Below are 22,467 nucleotides of genomic sequence, written 5' to 3' on the forward strand. Positions count from 1 at the left end.
ATAGTTTTTATTTTGTTAAGATCTTAAGTAGAGTTGCCAAATTAGTAGGCTTTTCATAGTTTGGCGTTTTTTTAAGTGAAAGACTAGCTAAACTAGAGGTTTTATCAAGGTTGTCTTGCATTATCGTTAATCCACAGTTATTACAGAACATTTATGATTAGATTAACTTTATCGTAAAGACCTTTACTCTCATCGTTTCCTTAATGCCCCTATATCTTCACCAAATCAAAATTAAAATGGTTCATATAGCTAAAACCCGTTACATTTTTGAAAATTCAATTATTAGTCATCATTATATAAAAGAAAAATTTCAACAAAAATTAAAATTAGTCATCAATGCTTATTTGTTAAAAATATTCTTATTCGTCATACAAATTAAAGGCTTAAATTTTATATTTAATATTGTTACGAAATTGTACTTGAATTCAAATATAACGATTTTAAGGGCTGATTTAAAAGAAGCATAATGCTTTCAAATAACAGTGAAAGCATTATAATAAAAGCCTTCAGTTGATTTGATCGTAAGTTGGCAACGCTGTATTCGAATTCGAATATTCAGTTAAAGAACATTGTAGAAAGTACACCACAGATGGCGTATGTATTAGTAAGATATAGAATATTCGAATTTTGACAGTTAAAGAACAATCTAGAGTACAGATGGCAGTGTTATAAATAGTGGCAGAGGTTGCAGTCTTGAGTCAGTTTATCAGAGGCGCTTTTCGAATAAACATCAACTGAGTGCCTTATAGTGTGTAGTGTTTTTCAAGTAAATTCGTGTACATTATAAATTGTGTCTGTATTTCTGCGAATTTACAAACTTGTATAAAAAACATTGAGTGACTATTAAATTCTGTTGTTGTTGTACATTTGAATAAATAAAGAGTTGTTACCATTTTCAAACTACTAAACGGCTTTTATTTGCAATCAAAAGTATCCGGTTTATTTAAAGGAAATAAACCAGCGTTTTGAAAAGGTTAAAACGTAACAATAAGTTTAACATCTTTTCAATCCATAATAAATGTATTTAGACTATTATACTCGTATAGTTGGACTTGCCTGACCTACTTTTCTTGTTTTTACACCCACCATCGAAAAAGATGGGGGCCATATTTATTTTGTCATTCCATTTGTAACACATCGAAATATTCATCGCATACCCACAAAATAATATATATTCTGGGTCCTCATAAGATTCTAAGATGATCTAGCTATGTCCGTCAGTCCGTCTGTCTGTCTGTTCAAAACACGACAGGGCCCAAACGAAAGGCTGGCTGAAATTTTCCACAAATACAACTAGTTGATAACGTTTGTTTGTTATTGAAAATGGGCAATATCGGTTCATGATTTCACCTAGCCCCCTTATAAATATCCACCCGGAATACTGTTTGAGCCGTCATAAATATATTGATTATGCGGCAATCCTGATACAATTTTGCACAAATTAGTTCTAAGTACTCCGAAATTAGTATGGCGAAAATTGGGCAACATTTGCCCCTAGTCCCCATACAAGATCCCCCTCGGAAAATTACTTGAACATTTATAATTGTCTTATAATAATTAATATCATGAAGAAATTGGACATAAACAAGTTTCATATGAATCTTTCTATCAACTTTTGTGAGGATCGATCTATAATTGACCCTACCATACTCGTATAACCCCTATATCAGAAAAATATTTTATTATTTGAAAATTTTCTATAGAAAAAAATGTATACAGTATGAGAGAATCAAACCAAAACATACTCTGTTCTGAAGTGAAGCGTATCCCAGAGAGCGTTCTGCATCGATCGTAAGAAATAGTTGTCGGACGAGGCATGGTCTGGACCATAAAGCGGGTGAGGCAAAACTTCCCAATAGTTTTTAACAGGTATTGCAACATGATGGAATATTAAAGTTTCATGACTGGCCGCATTTTCTGGGCGTTTTTCGGCTAATGATCGCTTCAAACGAATCAGTTGAGTTCGGTGCAGATTCCCTGTGCTGGTCTGGCCAGATTTCAGCAGCTCATAATAGAAAGCATCGGATTATCGTAGTGGTACCATTTTTCATCGCAAGTAATGATTCGGTGAAAAAATTATATTCTTTTATAGCGTTCAAGCATCTCTCGGCTTCAATTCATATGTTACAAAATTTCCTAGCTTTTGGATGAATCCTGCTGCTTGCAAATGTTTTGAAATTGCTGCTTGAGTAGCTCCCAATGATTTTGCAAGCTCTTGTTGAGTTTGACAACAACCTTCATGGAGTAATGACTCGGTCTTTAAACTTTTTTTGGCTGGTCGATATTTGTCTTCCGTGTCAAAATCATCACATTTGAATCGCACGTTAAAACCGATGAAACACATTCACCATAAGCTTTGGTGAGCAATCGGTGTGCTTCAGCTGCACTTGTTTCTACTTTTTTAAAGAAGTAAAGCAAAACTTCCCGCGTATGACTTATTGTTGACACATATTCGACATTTTCGAAGCTAAAAAAACTTTGTTGTTTACAGTATAATGTTCAATAACTAAATGAGAATAAATGACAGATATGTACACTTCAAAATGACATATAAGTTATTAAAAACAAAAACCGCGTTCACCTATCTATTGCAAATCCCGTATTTTTAGTCATACACCCAATATAAAATACTGGTCTTGTTTCTTTGAGATATTTGTGTACAAATTATTGTTTATTTTTTTTTTAATATTAACTTGATAATAAATTTATTCGACTATTCGATTAATCGAATAATTTTTTATTCTAAATTAAAAAAATCTAAAAAAAAATACATTCGAATGAAAACTTTATGTTTTCCTCGATTATTCGGATAATTTTTATTCGAATGACAAACCTAGTAATTACTGTATTTCAAAATCGATGCTAAAACTCGGGTACATGCATATAACATTACCGCATGATCACTGGATCATTAATGCACAGATGTAAGGCATTAGGATTTCTCCTAAATGCCACCAAATCGTATTTAAGCTTTTAATTTGGTCAATTCAATAACAATTTTTTAAGCAATAACAATTTTTTAAAATATTAGGACATAATGACAATATGACATGATAGGAGCCCTTGTGAATTGAATTATATTTTTACTCTATTCTATTGACTCGACATGTTCAATATTTATACTGTCAAAATGGTTACTGTCGTAGCAATTTCCCGAAATTTAAGTGGAAGAACTCTCACAAAAGCCATGACTCACTATTCCAGACAAATGACGAAATTCTCGTAATTCTGAAAGAAAGAGACACATATAAAATATGTTTATCTTCCATCTCGTTCAGTCTATGGTGTGTTATTTTATTAGAACGATTGTCATATATCTGAGGGCTATATCTGGGGCTTCAGCAAAATCCTATGCTTTGTAAATTCTAGAGAAATGTATAGTGGACTCTTTAGATACAGGTTAAGAAAAAGTGAATCATGGTGTTGGTTGAGTTTAAATTTTATGCCTTATCGTATAAGGTGTTGGGGTTTTAAGCCATCCACAGTTTCGTACTATCTTTAATCGAAAAACACCATCGCCTTACACCATAAGGCTGATTGATGATGATAAAAGAACTGTGGTGATTTACTGTGTTACGTTTTCTTGAAAAGTTTTTCTATAAAACATATTGGCATCACTAAACACACCTGTTTGATTTTCAAGTGTTTTTTGATTTTGTTGTATTATTTTGTGTTTGTTTTCAATCTTTCGTTATGCTTGATTTTCATTTATTTTGTTTTCTTGTAATTTTTCCCTTTCTCTTCTCTTATTCATTCATAAAATGATTTTTTAAAAAACTGTATTTCGTTTTGGGTATTTCTAGGTTTTATTGTTTTTTCTCAGTAATTTCTGTTTCTATTTTGTGGTACTTGTTTATGTTTTGTTACCTGTTGTATTCTTTTCTTCTTTGTTTGTTGTATGTGTTTATAAACAATGTTGCTAAACATTGTTGCGTTAGAGTTAATAAATTTTGAACAGCATTGCCATTTTAAAATTGTTAACTAGAATTTGTTAAGGGGCGCGCTATTATTATTTTTTTTTTTAAATTTTAAACTTCTATAATATGGCTTTAAAAAACCATTATCTATTTTACTTAAAAAATGTGACAGATTCACAAAATCTGTATTTTTGTTTTGGATTTTGCACAGCCGATTATTTTCTTTCATTTTCCTTTAAATGTGAGCTAAGCAGCCCTGCAAACTTTTACGATGTTTTGACTCATAAGAAGCCAGACTATATAATACCCTACACTGAGTAAATAGCAACAACTTTTTACTTATAAAATTTCAATAATTTTTTTTTGGCTTATATGGGAGCTATTATGACCAATTATGGTCCAATCGCCATGAAATTTTGTCACGTGAGTCAGACCGGCGGAAGTATATCGTTTAATCGAAAGAAAGTGATTCTGAGTCGAATATTTTAAGGTGGACAAATATTTTTAACCTCCCCACTACGGTGGTGTATGGTATAAAGAGCTGAGTATCGATATGCCGATTTGTACTTCAAACTTGATATACATATGTTTTGCATAATATTCATTACTGCAACACATTTATTAGAAAAATTGTTTAAGAAATTTTATTGACAAAGGGCGATTTAATGAAATACAACTATTTAAATTATTTGAATTGTTAATAGAATTACGTAACAAGGTACATATTTAAAAGTGATTCAACAAAAAATTACAATAAATGTTTATAATGAAATGCTTCTTAAGATCGTGAATTTTAATAAGTTCTATTTGACCTTATATATGTATATTTTTTATTAAAAAATATAGTTTTCTGTTATAATTTCTTTGTAGCAAAGAATTATGGATTTAAAATTTATAAAGTTGGAAAACTATTGAATGCTTTTGAAATAAAATTTAAAATTTTTTAAAAAAATTCAGAGATAAACTAGGGCAATTATTTGAGAAAATTTCAGTGTTAAATATCTATAAATTTACAGGAATTTTTGAAGGAATGAAGGAATGAATACAATCCTTGGGAAGGTATTATTCATTCAAAGTATTAAATATTGCAATAAATATTAAAAACATAAAGGAGACATGTTAAATTAAAACTTTATAATAGATGGCGTATCTTTTGAACGCGGCTTTTGTTTTCAATAACTTATATGTCATTTTGAAAGGCACATATCTGTCATTTATTCTCACTTAGTTATTGAACACTATAGTGTTTTTTTGCATCGAAAATGTTGAATTTTGTATCAAGAAAGCGTCATGTGCGGGAAGTTTTGCTTTACTTCTTTAATTTTAAAAAAAGTGCTGCTGCAGCACACCGATTGCTCATCAAAGCTTATGGTGAATGTATTTCATTGGTTTCAACGTGCGAGATATGGTTTATGCGGTTCATTTTGGTGGTGATTTTGACACGGAAGACAAAGCTCGCCCTGGCCAGCCAAAAAAATTTTAAGAATTGGAGGCATTACTCCATGAAGATTGTTGTAAAACTTGCAAAATCATTGGAAGCTACTCAAGCAGCAATTTCAAAACGTTTGCGAGCAGCAGGATTCATCCAAAAGCACGGAAATTAGGTGCCATATGAATTGAAGCCGAGTGAGCTTGAAAGACGAATTTGCTGGTCCGAAATGATGCTTGAAAGCTATAAAAGAAAATCATTTTTGCACCGGCTCATTACTTGCGATGAAAAATGCATCCATTACGGTAACTCGAAGCATAAAAAATCGTATGAGAAGACCGGTCAAACAGACGAATCGACACCAAAGCCAAATATCCATGGCGCTTAGGTAATGCTCTGTATTTGGTGGGAGCAAAATGATCCTATCAATTATGAACTGCAAAAATTCTGGCCAGACCCTCACATAGAACCTGCACCGAATGCAACTGATTCGTTTGAAGCGAGCATTTGCCAAAAAACGTCCAGAATATGCGGACAGATATGAAACTTTAATATTACATTATGATAACACTCGGCCACATGTTGCAATACCTGTTAAAAACTATTTAGAATGAAGTGGTTGGGAAGTTTTGCCTCATAGTCCAGACCTTGCCCCGCCCGAATACTATTTGTTTTCGATCGATGCAAAATTCTATCTCTGCAGAGAAAAAACTATATTTCAATTCAAACATTTATCTCATATTGAACTGGTTTCAATTATTTCATAATTGAATCAAGTATTCGTTTGCTCAAAAACAAAATTTTCTGATATTTTCTTTTGAATTTGATAATTTTGTCAATTTAATTTTGACATTTTTGTTATTTTTTGTGTTTTCAATTACGAAAATTATCTATTCAATAATTTTTGTATTTAAAATTCAACCAATAACGAAAATTGTATATTCAATTGTCAAAATTATCAAATTCAAAACTCAAAATATCAGAAAATTTTGTTTTTGAGCACATGAATACTTGATTCAATTATGAAATAATTGAAACCAGTTCAATATGTGACAAATATTTGAATTGAAACGCTTTAAGAAATAGTTTTTTCTGTGTGGGAAACGTTTCACTTTGGAACAGAGTATTCGCTATTGGCTTCATTCGTTCATGACCTCAAGAGATGAGCAGTTCTTTTAGCACGGAATCCATATGTTGCCAGAAAGATGAAAATGTCATAGCTAACAATGGCCAATACTAAATTTATATTTGATTTACAAATGTTTCAAAATAATAGCTAAAAATTCAAATTAAAAATTCCGCATTTTTTGCTGATTTTTTAAATTGCGATATTTTTCGCAAGTTTTGCCGATTTTTCATCAAATTTATCTGGCAACCCTAGCCTAAGGCCTAGGTTACAGTATCCAAAACCGGCCATCCGGTTTTTTCACTTTGTAAACTCCACTGGTTTCGGTTTTTTAAACTTTTCGGTTTTTTGACAAATCGGTTTTTGTAAAACGGTTAACCGATTTTAATGAAATATATTTTCTAAAGCTCATTCAAACATATTTATGAAAAACTTTGATAAAATTTTTAAACATATTGATTTATTTTATAGAAAATTGTAGTATTTAACAACATTTCGTAAAAGATATAAAATAATTGCATAAAAAATTCAAAAATGTTAAATTTCCATTAAATAGAAATTTACTATAAACCGGTTGACCGGTTTTTTTGAAGACAAAAACCGAAACCGCTTAAACGGTTTTTTTAAAAGACAATAATCAAAACTGGTTTATTCAAACACACACTTTTTCGGTTAAACTGGAAACCGGTTTTTTAAATTTGCCGGTTTTTTTAGACACTCTAGCCAAGGTCTAGCTAAAGCGGTGAGCGGAGAATTTGAGCGACAATTGGCATATTACTGATAGGTTAGAATTTAACCATTTATATGCAAATCTACCCAAATTTGAGTGTCCACTTGAATAGTACTTCATATGCTTTAATTGTTTGCCCTTTTCGCTTATTGCGTGTCGTCCTCCTAAGACACATAGTGATGGGGGAATTTTAATTGTTGTGTCTTTTTAGAAACACAATTATGTAAATAATACGATTCCGTTATAACTAAATGCACAACTTAACATTATTCGATTCGACTAACATTTCAATGTTTTTGTTTTATAACAAGTGTCACTCACACAAGTCCGAAGGTTGTATAAGATTCTCAACACTCTGAATTGATTTTTTTTAAATTATTTTATTTTAAACCAATAAATTACAAATTATATTTCAACGGTGCTTACCTGAAAATGAACTGATTTTAAGGTAATTTTCCTGGCTTCTTTAAATATGTAATAATACAATACTAAACATTTCAATACTCAGATAATTGAAACTAGGCGGTGACTTTATATTTATATGACAAATTTTATAATTTAAACAGTTTGTTTTTTTGTAACAATATAAAAATAAATCGCAGCCAAAAGTCAACATACATTAGCAAAATGGAATAAAATTTCATTTGCATTGTTAAATAAACAAATATTTTCTTAGTAAATAAAAAAAAAATTTAGACTCTGGCACTGGCTATAAAATTAAAAAATAAACTTTTCAAAGGTTAAACTCATGTCTGTCTGTCCCTCCGTCTTTCTTTCTGTCTGTCTGTCTCTATCTCTATATTTACAAAACAAAACTCAAAATAAATGGAGTTTACATGTTTTATTTAAATAGAATTACATTACATTATAAAAAAAAAGTATACAATAATTAACCGAACAAAATTTACTAGATTTAAGCGTATTGGGCTACAAGTTTTTCAACAAAGGCAACATATTCTTTTTTGGCATCTTCTTGGGATTTGCCCTGTTGCTTGTTCCACGATTCCCATTTGGCCTTGCCTTTCAAATCCAACATACCGGGCTTGCTGGTGGTGTTATCGCCAACGGTGGCTTGCTTGAAGAGAGCATACAATTGCAAGAATTCATCATCGGTGGGACGTTTGGTCAAAGTCTTGACGCGTTCAGCGGCAGCAGTAAATTGCTATAAGAAAAGTAACAAAAAAAAAGAGTTAATAAAGATTAAACAGTTATCAATTGACCTAATTCGTTAGATTGATTATAAAATCAAACTTACTTCATCCAAAGACATGTTGTTAGATAAGAAGTTTTGATTTAATCTGAAATTATAAGAGAAATAAAATTTATTAGTTTTTTTTTTGTAAGATTAACAGAAATTGAGTTAATTTATTGCAGGGGGGTCATTAAAATCTATATTTTCATTATTATATTTTGTGCTCAATGCAACGAATGCCAATATGTAGGTTGTTTTTTTTAATTTATGATTTTGTTTAAAATGAATTTCAAAACAACCTTGGCTTTGAAACATATTCATATTCAATGCAGCTCTTTCTATTAGCAGATTTATAATGTGAGCGTTATGGCGTCATGGCGTTAACAAGTAAATAAAATTGTTTTTATGTATCTTGTAGTAGTAAATAAATTGTGAGTGTAATTTAACCGAAACGATCACCAGCTTTTAAACCTGAAATTATGAATTTCAAGTAAACAGAATTAGCGCAAAACTTAAATAACCGATGACGATTTTTTAATCTGTCATTTATTCTCGAAAATGTCGAAGTATTGTGCGAACAAAGCGTCATATGCGGGAAGTTTTGCTTTACTTCTTTAATTTTAAAAAAAGTGCCACTGAAGCATACCGGTTGCTCACTAAAGCTTATGGTGATTGTGTTCCATTGCTTTCAACTTGTGATTTTGACACGGAAGACAAAGATCGCCCAGATCAGCCAAAAAAGTTTGAACACCAAGAATTGGAGGCATTACTTCATGAAGATTGTTGTAAAATTCAACAAGATCTTGCAAAATCATTGGGAGCAGCTCAAGCAGTAATTTCAAAACATTTGCGAGCAGCAGGATTCATCCAAAAGTAGGAAAATTGGGTACCATATGAAAGACGATTTTGCATGTTCGAAATGCTGCTTGAACGTTATAAAAGAAAATAATTTTGCCCCGTTGATTACTTGCGATGAAAAATGGATCCATTACGATAAGCCGAATCGATTTGGTGGAAGCAAAAGGGTCTTATCTATTATAAGCTGCTGAAATCTGATCAGACCATCACAGGGAACCTGTACCGAATACAACTGTTTCGTTTGAAGTGAGCATTGGCCGAAAAACGACCAGAAATGAAATCGTAACAGTATTTACAATGAAGTGGTTAGGAAGTTTTGCCTCACCCGCCTTATAGTCCAGGCCGTGTCCCGTCCTACTTCTATTTGTTTCGCTCTATGCAGAAGGCTCTCCCTGAGATACTCTTTACTTTCGAACAGAGTAACCGATATTGGCTTGATTCATTCATGGCCTTAATGGATTACAATGGCCGATAGCAGGTCCATTGGATTCACATACCGGTTACATAGAGTCAGTTACCTTAGTAGCTACCTAACTGGTTACTTGATCAGCCACATAACTAAATAGTTTATTATGTACGAGTATTTGAGGTCAAATAGTCAATTGAAAAGGCATCTCATAGGCCCTCCAATGACCGATTGTTTTCAAACAATCCTTCCAACGACAACTATCCAATAGATTACATCTGGTGGGTAAAATATTTAGTTTCTAAAGTGCATTACAAAATAAAGGTTTAAAGTGACTACACTTTAGGTTACTTAGAGACACTTAAGTGACAATTGACTTCGTGCTAGATTATATGAGATGTATAAAGTAACCAATTGTCTTCTATCTGCACTACAAAGAGCACATAAGTGTCAAATGACCCAAAATATACAAATTGGGGTCAGCCAAGTTGTCAGACATTAGTGAAAATTACCGTCTATAAGGAATACATTGAATACTTCCTTAACTGTTGTGCAGTTTGTACGAATTACTCTTAAATACATAATTAACGATTAAAGTGACTACTCTTTAGATTACTTAAAGACACATAAGTGACAATTGTCTCCACGCTAGATTACCTGGGATGTATAAAGTAACCAATTGTCTACTCTCTGCACTACAAACAGCACATACGTCTTAAATGACTCAAAGTATATAAATTGGAGTCAGCCAAGATGTCAGACATTAGTGACAATTACTGTCTATAAGGGATACATTGACTGCTGGGAAGAAATGAAATCAACGCTTTGTAGTTATGTATGTGAAAATAAATTGTCGCCTAGCGCTTTAATTATGTTTTGAACAACTACATAAATAATTAAAAAAATGAATAAATTATTTGCAATACAAACAACTTGTTTATTGTAAATATGGATACCTGTAGCTAACAGTTCATTTACCTCAGATAACCAAAACTTGCGCTTTTTTCTAATATTATTCTTAAAAAAAAAAAATAACACGTGTCTTTAAGAATCTCTGACAACACGTCAGTCTCCATATTTACTGACTTTACGACGTCTCTGTCGTCGTTAAAAAATGACGTATATTTAACTTGAATGTATTTTAAACTAAATTTAGCAAGTCATCAATAAATATAGATGTTTTATTAGGTTTTCAATTATTTTTTTTATTATTAACTAAATAATTGAAATATGAAAATTGAATATTTTAAAATCATCTCATCAATCTTAGATTTTTTAAAGATTTTTTTTTGACGATTTTAAGCATTAATTATTAATTTTATATATTAACCCTTAACTGGTGTCGATATTTCCAGTTACGTAATTGGTAGCGGGGTTCCAAATTGACCCCATTGAAGAAATGTGTATAACATAACTTTTTTCTTATATAAATAAATAGTAGCTTTTTGTTTTTAAGTATTTTTTTTAATGTTGGGGTCCATTTTGACCCCACGATAAGGGTTAAAGTGGTATTTTTACATATTTATGGTGTTTAAAAACGAATTTTGGTTTTGCTAATTGTTCATTCATTTATTTCTTTTGTTAATTTGCCTATTTTGACCATCATACTACAAAATATACTAACTTTCTCTACAACACTAACAATATATTGTTTAAATATTTTTTTTGTATATTAAAAAATAACAACAATAATGTATACAATTCATAAATTTCAAGTTGTTTGTTGTGGTTTTAATATTGTAATAAAAAAAATGAAAATAACAGTTGCAAGACAATATTAACGGTGTTACAAACTTAATTACACTTTTGGCTTACACGTACAAATATAAACGAATAAATACACTTAAAGGAATTTTATTTAAAAAAGAAAATAAAAGTTACAAAACATTTTTTAAGTTTAAACTAAACCAGCAGTTAAGCAAGTAGTCAGTGTATCCCTTATAGACAGTAATTGCCACTAATGTCTTATCACTTGGCTGACTCCAATTTATATATTTTGGGTAATTTGACACGTATGTGCTTATTGTAGTGCAGAGAGAAGTCAATTGGTTACTTTATACATCCCCGGTAATCTATCATTAAGACAATTGTCACTTAAGTGTCTCTAAGTAATCTAGAGTGTAGTCACTTAAAACGTTTATTTTGTACTGCACTTTAGAAAGTAAAATAACCCACCAAAAGTAATCTTTTGAAGAATTGTCGTTTGTATACAAGCAACTGGTCATTGGTCTGTCTATTAGCACTCGTACATGCTAAAATAACTAGTTATGTAGCTGTTCAAATATCCAGTAAGGTAGCTAGTAAAGTAACTGACTCTATGTAACCGTTATGTGATTTCAATGTGTTGATCACTTTGGACTAGCTTTCAAGCAGTTTCATTGTAATCCATAAGGGTCAATTGAATCCCTGCTTATTATATGCACGTGATAAAATAACTAGTCACGTAGCTAGTTCTGTAACTAGTTGTCACCATAAATGATAGGTAAAATCACTTGTTCGGGACAGTCTCCTAGAACTGCTGGGAAATTTAAAATTACTTTGGGTATTTTCACTGTTAAAAATTTAATAATGACTTCTTTGGAAGTTGTTTTTTCTGTGAAGTTTAAATGTTTTATTTGTTTCTAATAAATAAATCACCTGAATTGCCTGTTTTTCTTTCAGTGTTTTGAAACTTTTGTGCTTTTATTACCAGTTCAAAAATAATTTAATTTTCTTTTGTTATAAGATTAAAGCGGAAATGCGTTTCTATGTCAGTGTAGAAATAAAAAAAAATATAATGAAACTTAATACAGAAAATGAGAAAAATAACAAAAAAAAAACTTGTTTTTTTTATTCATATAAATTGTGTAATTTTTTTTTTTATGATTATTACTTATTAAAACTATATCATTCCAAGAAAAACTATTAAACTCATATACATAGAGAGAAAAATGAATAAGCAATAACTTAACAATATTTCAGTTACTGTAATCATACTCTGATAGTTGTTGTAATCATTACATCTCCATGCAATAAATCAACAATGCTTTTAGTCATGGAAATCATTATATGAGTGACGTAAGCATGCATTGATTGCTGAAGCTATAATATTGTTGATTTATTGCACAGAACGTAGTATAAATAGTTGACGCAATCATTTCATATACTATCTGGGAGTGTGTTAGACAGAAAGGAGAGAGCTCTGTGTACAATACAAGTTAATGTGTACAATACTGGAAATCGATCCTTTGGAAATCTACTCAGTCGATCATTTGCAATTTAAGATTCAGTAGAGATTAGGACAGAATCATCAATATTAGAGTATTGATATGAAAAACCACTAGGAGATCATAACAACTGATTACATAACGGCTCATATCCATTGGGAAAGAGGAGAACACCACTAGCATTTCACCATAAGATAAAGATGGTCCGTCCTTTATTCATAATATTAAATCTAAATATCAAATAAAGAAAATGGCACGATATAGCTATTGACTAAGAAACTCATGCTTAATTTTTCTAGTTCAGAAACAAATATATTCAAACTATATTACAATGTTCACAAAACAGTCAGGAAGCATTTGATAACAGAAATATTAGAGAGATCGCTACAAGCACTCAACAAAAAAACAATATTGAAACTGTTGTGAATGTGAAACTGTGGATTAACTAGTACTCACTAGATACTCACGGATTATGCAAGACGGTAAAAGAGAAATTCAAACTCCATATAAATAAATTGAAATAATAATACAATATGAAATTCTTGCGGGAATCTATGGACAGGAGGGAATTGAAGAGAATACTAGGCATGAGTAAATCTGAATTGAGCATGTATGTAGTTACTATTACTGGACATAATGATCTTACATATTTGCTATGGTTCGAATCCCAGCATTTAAGCAATTAGTCAATGTATCCCTTAGTCCCCTTTTACAATGCAGAAACTGAAAGGCAGACATTTTTCTCATTCTCTTTTAAACTAACCTAAACCCGTGTAATACACACTCTACATATTGGACCCCTCGACCACAAACTTTGTCTGTCTGCCTTTCAATTTGTGCATTGTAAAAGGGGACTTATATACAGTAATTTTCACTAATGTCTGGTCACTTGGCTGACTCCAATTTATATATTTTGGGTCATTTGACACTTATGTGCTCATTGTAGTGCAGATAAAAGACAATTGGTTACTTTATACATCCCAGGTAATCTAGCCTGAAGACAATTGCCACTTAAGTATCTCTAAGTAATCTAGAGTGTACTGACTTTAAACATTTTATACAAACTGGTTTTATACAAATTGTGTTGATATAATTCTCATACAGTTTATTTTTATGTTTACTTAAGTATACTGAAATCCCATGTAACATAGCATGAAGTCAATAGTCACTTTAGTGTCTCTTAGTAACCTATGGTGAAGTCACTTTGAACTTTTATTTTTTTACTGCTCTTTAGAAAGTAGTTATTTTACCCACCAGAAATTATCTATTGTAGAGTTGTCATTGGAAGGTTTGTTTACAAGCATTACATTATTGTACCGTATGTTATATGTCTTTTTAGATGACTATTTGAGGTCAATTAGCAAGCGTACATGCTAAAATAACTAGTTATGTAGTTGATTAAGTAACCAGTTAGGTAGCTAGTAAGATAACTGACGCTATGTAACCAATATGTGAATCCAATGGGTTGACTTCTTTGGACCAGCTATTAGTCAGTCTCATTGTAATTAAAAAGGGGACAATTGAATCCCTGCTTAGGACATGTACATTTTAAAATAACTAGTCATGTAACTAGTTGTCACCCTAAATGATGGGTAAAATCGCTAGTTCTGAACTGTATCCTAGAACTGCTGGAATCATGAGAACAGCCTTCACTTCCTGTGTCAATGGTTTGCACTATCACGAAATCGACTTCGGCTCTTTTTTCTTCTTTCAGAATATATAGGATTTGTAGGATTTATGTGGGTATAAGGGGGTTTATGGTATGAAAGCTATTGATCTCTAAGGGCACTGCTACACGTTCAATATATATTGACCGCGATGCAGTATCGCGATATTTATTGAACGTGTAGCTTGCAGAATTGATGGATCGCGATCCAAATCGCAGAATAACCTAATTTTGCGTAATCCATTTCAATGGATAGCGATCCAAATATCACAATATATATTGAACGTGTAGCAGTGCCCTAAGATGTCACTATCTATCTTGTGAAATATAACCTAAACCATCGAAATTATTCATCTCTACGTTTCGAATAGACAGCCAAAGTTGGTTAAAATGTAAACATACTCATAATACTAATTAATTTAATATTCCTTAGATTGAATCAGAAGTCATATAAATAATAGCAAATTTGGGTTATATAAAAATCTGAGTTATTGATACAAAATTGTTCATTGGATTAAGAAGGTCTTCATTTTGCAAATGTAAGAAATTTGTGAATCTGTTCAAACAAGTGTTTCTTTTAATAAATAAATTCCTAATATTTTAAAAAATGTTTAGGAACTTTCTTTAAGCCCTAGAAAAATCAATTCAGCCTAATAAATGCGTCATGGTTCCAGCAACCATATTATGTTTAAATGCAGTTGAACAGACTAATTTTTGGATATTTAAAAATCACCACAAATATTTTCAATTCATATCGAACATAATTCGTAAACCATAACATTGGTGGGAGTTTTACATTTGAAAACAATTTGAGATTGATTTGAAAAATAAATTTTGGGACAAACACACAATTTGTGACTTTGATGAATAATTTTGAAAGTTATTACATTTAAACATATTCAGAATAGGAACGTAATATGTTGTAGTTGTATTGAGGTATTTTTGAATGTCATAAAATTCTGGAAAAGTACTTTAGTATTGAATTTTCCAATGAATTTCAAATTAAAAATATTGAAAAAAAATTTTTTTCAAGAAAATGTTTTATTATTAGCATTCAAACCAATATTTTTATATATGGGGTATTCAAACGGTCTCCTATTAGGTCGTATTGTCATAATGTCGTAAAATATTTTTTTAGTTTAAACAAATTCTTGTTGTGCTGCAAACATAGTTCAAAAAGTCTTATTAGTTTATAAATTTTTTGTTTAAAACCCAACAAAAATCTGTTTAAACTAAAAAAAATATTTTACGACATTATGACAATACGACCTAATAGGAGACCGTTTGAATCTCCCAATAATTTCGTTTTATATTTTAGACATTATTTAAGGACGGCCTAAATTAAATTTGTATTCAATTCCTCGTTTTAGTAACCACTTGTCTTAAAATTTTGAATTTTTTTTAATATAAGCAATTTTTTTTAACAACAAACAATTAAAATTTCACTTGTACACCAACAAACTTAATAATAATTCCAAAACATTTCTCAAATTGTTTTATTTAATAAATAAAAGCTTTTGAAATTTAATAATAGCATGACACCAGGGGGGTGAAGGTAATATTAACAAATAAAAGACACGTATATTCAGTCAATCACACCATTCATTATTACAAAAAAAACTCACAAACACTCACGAAATGGCTTGTAATTTATTTAATTAAATTAAAATCATTTAAACAAACATTTGACAGGTAACCATTAAGCTCAATATTTATGAAGTTCTTCTTTATTTTTATTTTTTTTGCAAATAATTTATGCATAAGTTCTTTTAAACAATTTCACTTTTACTGCTACTTTTCACCCACAAACTAAATTTCTAATTTATTTTTTTTCTTCAATGTAATTAAATTTTAAATAATTGCCTTTAACTATAAAAAAACACACACACAAGACTTGTCAGCGGAGTAACTTAATTAGTTGTTCACTTACTTGTCTTGAAAACAGCAAAAAACGTTCTGAATTCAAATCATCAATCTGCTCATAAATATAACGATTTTTTTTGTACTCGCGCTGTTTGTTTATTTCTGTGTTTTTTAATCTAATGTTTTGAGTACACGAACATTTTTATGTTTTACTAGTTCGTATGATCTTTTGTACACACGATCGTATTGTTATTTTTGTTTATAAGCTACAAGCTTTTTTGTCAAGTGCTTTTTGTTTTGAACACTTATTTAAAGCTTTTGTTTGTTACGGTATGAACAGCTTTTTAAATAAGTTTACGTGATTTCGTGTGCATCCAACACTTACGTTCTTTTTGTTTCATTTTAGTATTTTTTTCTATTTAAATTTCTGGATTAGCAGGTGAATGCGATAAAGATATGGTTATTAGCTTTTATGATTAGTTTACGATTCAAAGTTCAAATTAGATTTATAAATTAAGTATTGCCTTCGTTATTGCCACGTTTTGATATAACTATTTACATATTAATGGAGTTTTCTGTCACAAGTTAACATTTTTAAAGTTTTGCGTTTGTCATCTCAAAATTGTAATGTTAATGATCACTTTTGTACCAAAAATATGTCCATTTTAACAGCAGTTCATGCATCATCATTTTTAGTAATAGTAATCAGCTGAAAATGATGACGTTTTATTTAGTATTATAGTATTCATTTATATCAATCTCAACTCTTATTTAATCCTTATTGTAGATTCATTGTATATCGGGGAACGCCACAGAGTGGTGTCTCCTCTGTTACGGATAACTAACATACAGAGTAACTAAGGATTGTAAGCACTCTGCTATACAGACTTCAAATTGTACTACGACTTGGCCAGGGAAATATAAATTTTAATGTTAACGCAAAATAATCGAAGTATGTCTATTCACCAGAACAAGGAAAATCGCTAATTAAGAAAAAATGTCAAATGTCTTGGATTATTTCTCAACTGGATTGACCCTATTAAAAGCTGGGTTGAATAAGTCTTCTATAATAGTTATTGGGCTCTAAATAGAACAATAAAACTGTGACATGATGAGAAATACTTCGATTATGGAAATGGACTTAAAATATGAAACAGCTCTGGCTGCCACTAGACTAATAGAAATGAATGCAATATAACCTAAAGACTGTAGAACCAGATACCAAAATATACTGAATATTTTAGCAAAGGACAACATCAAAACGACCAGATAGGATTCCATTATCACCAGAAATCCTAAAATGAAATTATTAATAGCCCAATATCATCTAAATGATCCTCAATAAAAATATGGTCATCACACGGGGCTGAGTTTTCATGATGTCAGCCATGCTCTCTATACGGTCTTTCAGACTGAGATTTTTGCATTGACAGAAGGGATTAAATGATGTCCGTTCGGGACATCCAAGCTCCTATGAAATTAATGAGTTCAAACAAGATAAGGCGGACAACTAAAAAGTTTTCCAATAAGTTCGGTTCGATGTCGACAGTCTCGGCGGCTAAGATTTTTTGGCGGCATCTGTTGGTTTATTACACACACTCTTATGCTAAATCAACATGGCTAATTACACGATGGAACCACACGTCCCAAGGATAAATTGATATAAAAATGAGTGTTCATTAGTACAAGCAATGGCTAAATGCCACGAAATCATGGAAATATGGATCTATTCATTCCAAAATTTTAGTTGTCGTCAATATGGATCTTCCTATTGATATACCCGAACTAGTATTCATGACAAATTTATGGCAATTGTCTACATTTTTTGGAGAACGTTATCAATGTATTCACAGATGGATCGAGATCGGTAGTAGTATCTTTTACACCAGCTGTATCTGAGACTGTCACTTAGGCTTCCAGCTTATTTCAGTACCAAGAGATATCGAACAGAGATATCCATATATTTACTGAGTAAAGTGGCCATTAGAGAGTGTTTACATCACATTAAAATTTGTCCAAGAATGTTGAGTGTTTCTAGACGATATAGCGAGACATTGATCTGTTAACCTTGTATGAGTTCCTGGATACGGAGATATAGAAGAAAACAACAGAGCTGATACACTTGCGAAAGCCGGCACCACAATAAATTCTCTTGAGCGGTGTACAACTCAAACTCAAACACACTTCATATTATTTCAAAAGATGAGAACAATCTAGATAAGCAGAGGACACGACTTGTCATAAATCTCTGGGTGTCTCTAGACGAAATAGCGAGACATTCATCGGTTAAGCTTGTATGAATTTATGGACACGGCAATTGCGAAATCTAGCACGACAATAAATTCTCTTGAGCGATAAACAATTGATCTCACACAAACTTTACATTATTGCAAAAGCAAGATGGGTGAGAGAACCCTGTTGCAGGGAGAACAGAACAATCTGGATATGAGATATGAGGGCACAACTTGCCATAAATCTGACTAGACTCCGTCCAACAAACCTAATAGCAGTTATTACTGGAAACTTGTCTCTAGGTTCATATGACCAAAGTTTTGTATTTGTTTACCTTAGACGTAGAATTTTTGGTCATCAAATACTTATTGACAAAAACTGTTTATCTTGTAGCGATGTGGGTAAGATCCACACCTTCATTCAAATAACAGGATCGTTAATGAATTACGGCGTCCAAGAAAAATAGGACGTATGATGCGATAGACAAAAGGTATTATAACGGGACCTATGAGGACCCAAGCAGATCTTCGAATTAATTAAATTTAGCTTAATTCACAAAAATCTTAGGGCTTGAAAAACTACTGACAAACAATTTTAAAGTGTTTGTATGAAAGTTACTCAGTTCTTAAATAATTTTTAAAAGTTTTTCATAGAAAAAATTGAAAATTGTTTTTCATTTGTGTTTCTGAATCAGGCCCTTAATTCGAAATTAGTAAATGTCAGCAATTCATACAATAAAACCAAAAAAAAAAAAAATAAAAACATCTAATGCTTTAGCTTCATTCAAAAGCTTTTAGTTAAATAGAATTCATTCATCGTTGAATTTATTCATAATGGAATTAATTCATAACATAACTCATTCAACCTTTGAATGATTAAATTTTTGTTAATACAAATCTATTACAAATTGAATTAAAATATTTTTATTTTTCAAGAGTTTTACGGGAATACAAAATTAATATCATAGTAAGAATTGTGCTAAATTTCCCAATTATTGATAAATTCACTGACATTTATTGTTGGGGGTTAAGCTAGTTCCTATGCGCATTTCATTAGGAAACCTTTTCTCAAAAGGCTTTAGAAAAACTAAATATATTATACAAATCAAGCCATAGAGTGAATGAGAATTACAGACACTTTATTATACCCTACACCACCATAGTGGGGAGGGTATTATGCGTTTGTGCAGATGTTTGTAACGCCAAACACGATGTCCGTCTGTCCGTCTGGTTGGCTGGCTGGCTGTCCATGTAAACCTTGTGCGCAGAGTACAGGTCACAATTTTAAAGATATTTCGATCAAATTTGGTACATATTATTTTTTCGGCCCAAGGACCAAGCCTATTAAAACTGGCTGAAATCGGTCCATTATTTCACCTAGCCCCCATACAAATGTCCTTCCGAAATTGGACTTTATCGGTCATAAATGTTTAATTTATAAATGTATCTCCACAAATTGCGCTCCAAATAAGTTTTATATATACAAAATTCATGTCACCAAATTTTGTTATGATCGGTCCATAATTAGTCATAGCTCCCATATAGACCCTCTTCCGAAAATCACTTTAACGTGCATAAATCGCTTAAAAATGTTGGTATACTCACAAAATTCAACATTGTAAACTTTCATATAGACATAAATCACACGACCTAATTTCCTGCTGATCGGTCCATAATTGGTCATAACCCCCATATAAGGCCCACTTCCGAAAATCACTCAAAAATATAAATTATTGAAATTTTACTTAGTGTAGGGTATTATAATAAGTAAGAAATAAGTAAGAAAGTATGGAATAAGTAAGAAAGTATGGTCGGTCAAGCCCGACCATACTTTCTTACTTGTTTTGGGTTTAATCATTTACAAAATGAATTGAAAAAAAATTGAATTTAGCCTTTTGGTAATAGAGTTGAATTGAAGAAAATTTTAATCATTCAATACAGTTTTTAAACTATTTTATAATCGCTTTGAATTCAAGTAAATTTTAATAATTCAATAAGGAATTTATTCTATAAAGAATAAATTCTCAAAGGAATGAATTCAATACATTTGAAGTACAAAGGAATTAATCTTATAAATTAATTCGCAATGAATTCATTAACGGAATGGTTAAGAGATAAAATTTAATTTAATTTGATTTTAAAAAGGGGTATTAAGAATTCATTATTTCGAACATTTGGACCCGAAATGCCAACGAAATCATACAAAATATCAGCGCTGGCTATAACATGTAAAATAGACATATATGGGTGGTAATGTTTAGGGTGAAAGGGAACATTCGCCTATATAAGGCAAAACATGACGATCTCGCAATATCAGTTCTCGCATTTCATTGAGAACTTTTAACCCTCCAATGAGTGAGTCATCCGTTGTCCTTATACGAAGTACAAACAATAAAAGAAGTCAAAAGAACTTTTTAACTTTTAAACGATTCTATATAAAATTTCCTTGGAATACATGTGGGGGTCGGGTATATGTCCCATGGACCATCAAGGAGTAATTCTTTTGAAAATGAAAAAGGTCCCCAAGGACCTTCTCACCCAAACAAACAATTTTGGATGATATTCACGCAATTTATCTTGGAATGAATGGCACTACGATTGAGCTCGCAACTAACCAAGAAATCTTCAGACTTAATGATTGTGATGTCAGATTTGATGTTACTTTAAAAAATTTACAAATTGGATTTCACATCAAAATATTTAAACAGTATTTTTCTGGAAGAGTTTTTATAAAAATTCCACTCAGTCAATTTAGTTATTAGATTACCCTAGCTATTTGTTTTTAAACTTAACACAATCGATCATATTGAAAATATTCCTATCTTATCTTTTATGGCTCTGGGAGGTATATTAAAAGTATAATTCGAAATAAGATTATCAGTTCCCACACACGTACTTTCGCTATAATACATAAATATATTTCAAATAATCTTTAATCCAATTTATGAGCAAAGTATAAGTAGAACACTTATAAAATATTAACATATTCCGGTCAACATTTAAATTGAAATAAGTAGTTTATATCTATTCTGATAATCACTGCTAAATTAAAGGTAAAATATTTTCGTACCATGAAGATTATTTTAGCACTATAACTTGTAAACTATTGATAAGTGCTAAATCCATTTTTAAATGAAATACTTTTCAAACAAAACAATTCCTTTTGATTACCTTTCAATTCTTTCCAATTTATTTTAACAAAATTTCTTAAATATTAAACATAATTAGTTAGTTATTAAGTAATAATATCCCCTACTATCATTGTCATCAATTAAATATAAACAATTTAAGCGTATTTGGGAGCATATTTCTCATAGACTTGGATGTAGGCAGCCTTGGCAGCATCTTGAGACAAGCCTTGGTGCTTGTTCCAGGCTTCATACATGGCCTTCTTTTTCAAATCCAAAGCACCAGGCTTAGCAATGTTGCAATCACCAACGCTGGCTTGCTTGAAGAGACCATAGAATTCCAAGAATTCAGAGTCGGAGGGCTTCTTGCTAAAGTTCTTAGCCAATTCACAAGCTTCTTCGAACTAAAAAGAATTTTAAGTTAAATAATTATTTAATATTGTTATTAAAATATTTATTTTAATTTTTAAACTTACTGAAACCATTTTGTTTAATGCTGCTATTTGGATAAATAGAATTCAAGTGGTACTGTTCTCATATTTGCCTAAACCTTTTATAGTCATTTCGTTTTATTAGAATGTTTTGGTATTCATTCAAGAAGTTATTTATTATCTTATTATCTATTTAAGATACTAATTTAATTAATATTTTTTATTTAAATTATAAGTTTCGTAATATAATGGAAATTTTATTTGATTTGTTCAATGAAATTTTA

General features: G+C 31.0%; 2 protein-coding genes across 2 annotated transcripts; both read right to left on the minus strand.

Annotated features, from left to right (window-relative positions):
- Positions 1–8,028: 8,028 nt before the first annotated feature.
- On the minus strand, positions 8,029–16,566 carry Acbp2 (Acyl-CoA binding protein 2). The gene is made up of 3 exons (XM_065503801.1): positions 16,461–16,566; positions 8,458–8,500; positions 8,029–8,364 (listed from the first exon to the last, which is right to left on the minus strand). The coding sequence occupies exons 2-3, from the start codon at positions 8,470–8,472 to the stop codon at positions 8,116–8,118; spliced, it is 264 nt and encodes an 87-aa protein (XP_065359873.1). The 5' UTR covers positions 8,473–8,500; positions 16,461–16,566; the 3' UTR covers positions 8,029–8,115.
- Positions 16,567–21,781: 5,215 nt separating this feature from the next.
- LOC135954243 (acyl-CoA-binding protein-like) lies at positions 21,782–22,333 on the minus strand. Its single transcript, XM_065504322.1, has 2 exons — positions 22,229–22,333; positions 21,782–22,156 (listed from the first exon to the last, which is right to left on the minus strand). Exons 1-2 carry the CDS (start codon positions 22,235–22,237, stop codon positions 21,911–21,913), a joined length of 255 nt encoding a protein of 84 aa, XP_065360394.1. The 5' UTR covers positions 22,238–22,333; the 3' UTR covers positions 21,782–21,910.
- Positions 22,334–22,467: the final 134 nt, after the last annotated feature.

The sequence above is a fragment of the Calliphora vicina genome, chromosome 3 (assembly GCF_958450345.1).
Source record: "Calliphora vicina chromosome 3, idCalVici1.1, whole genome shotgun sequence".
Lineage (NCBI taxonomy): Eukaryota > Metazoa > Arthropoda > Insecta > Diptera > Calliphoridae > Calliphora > Calliphora vicina.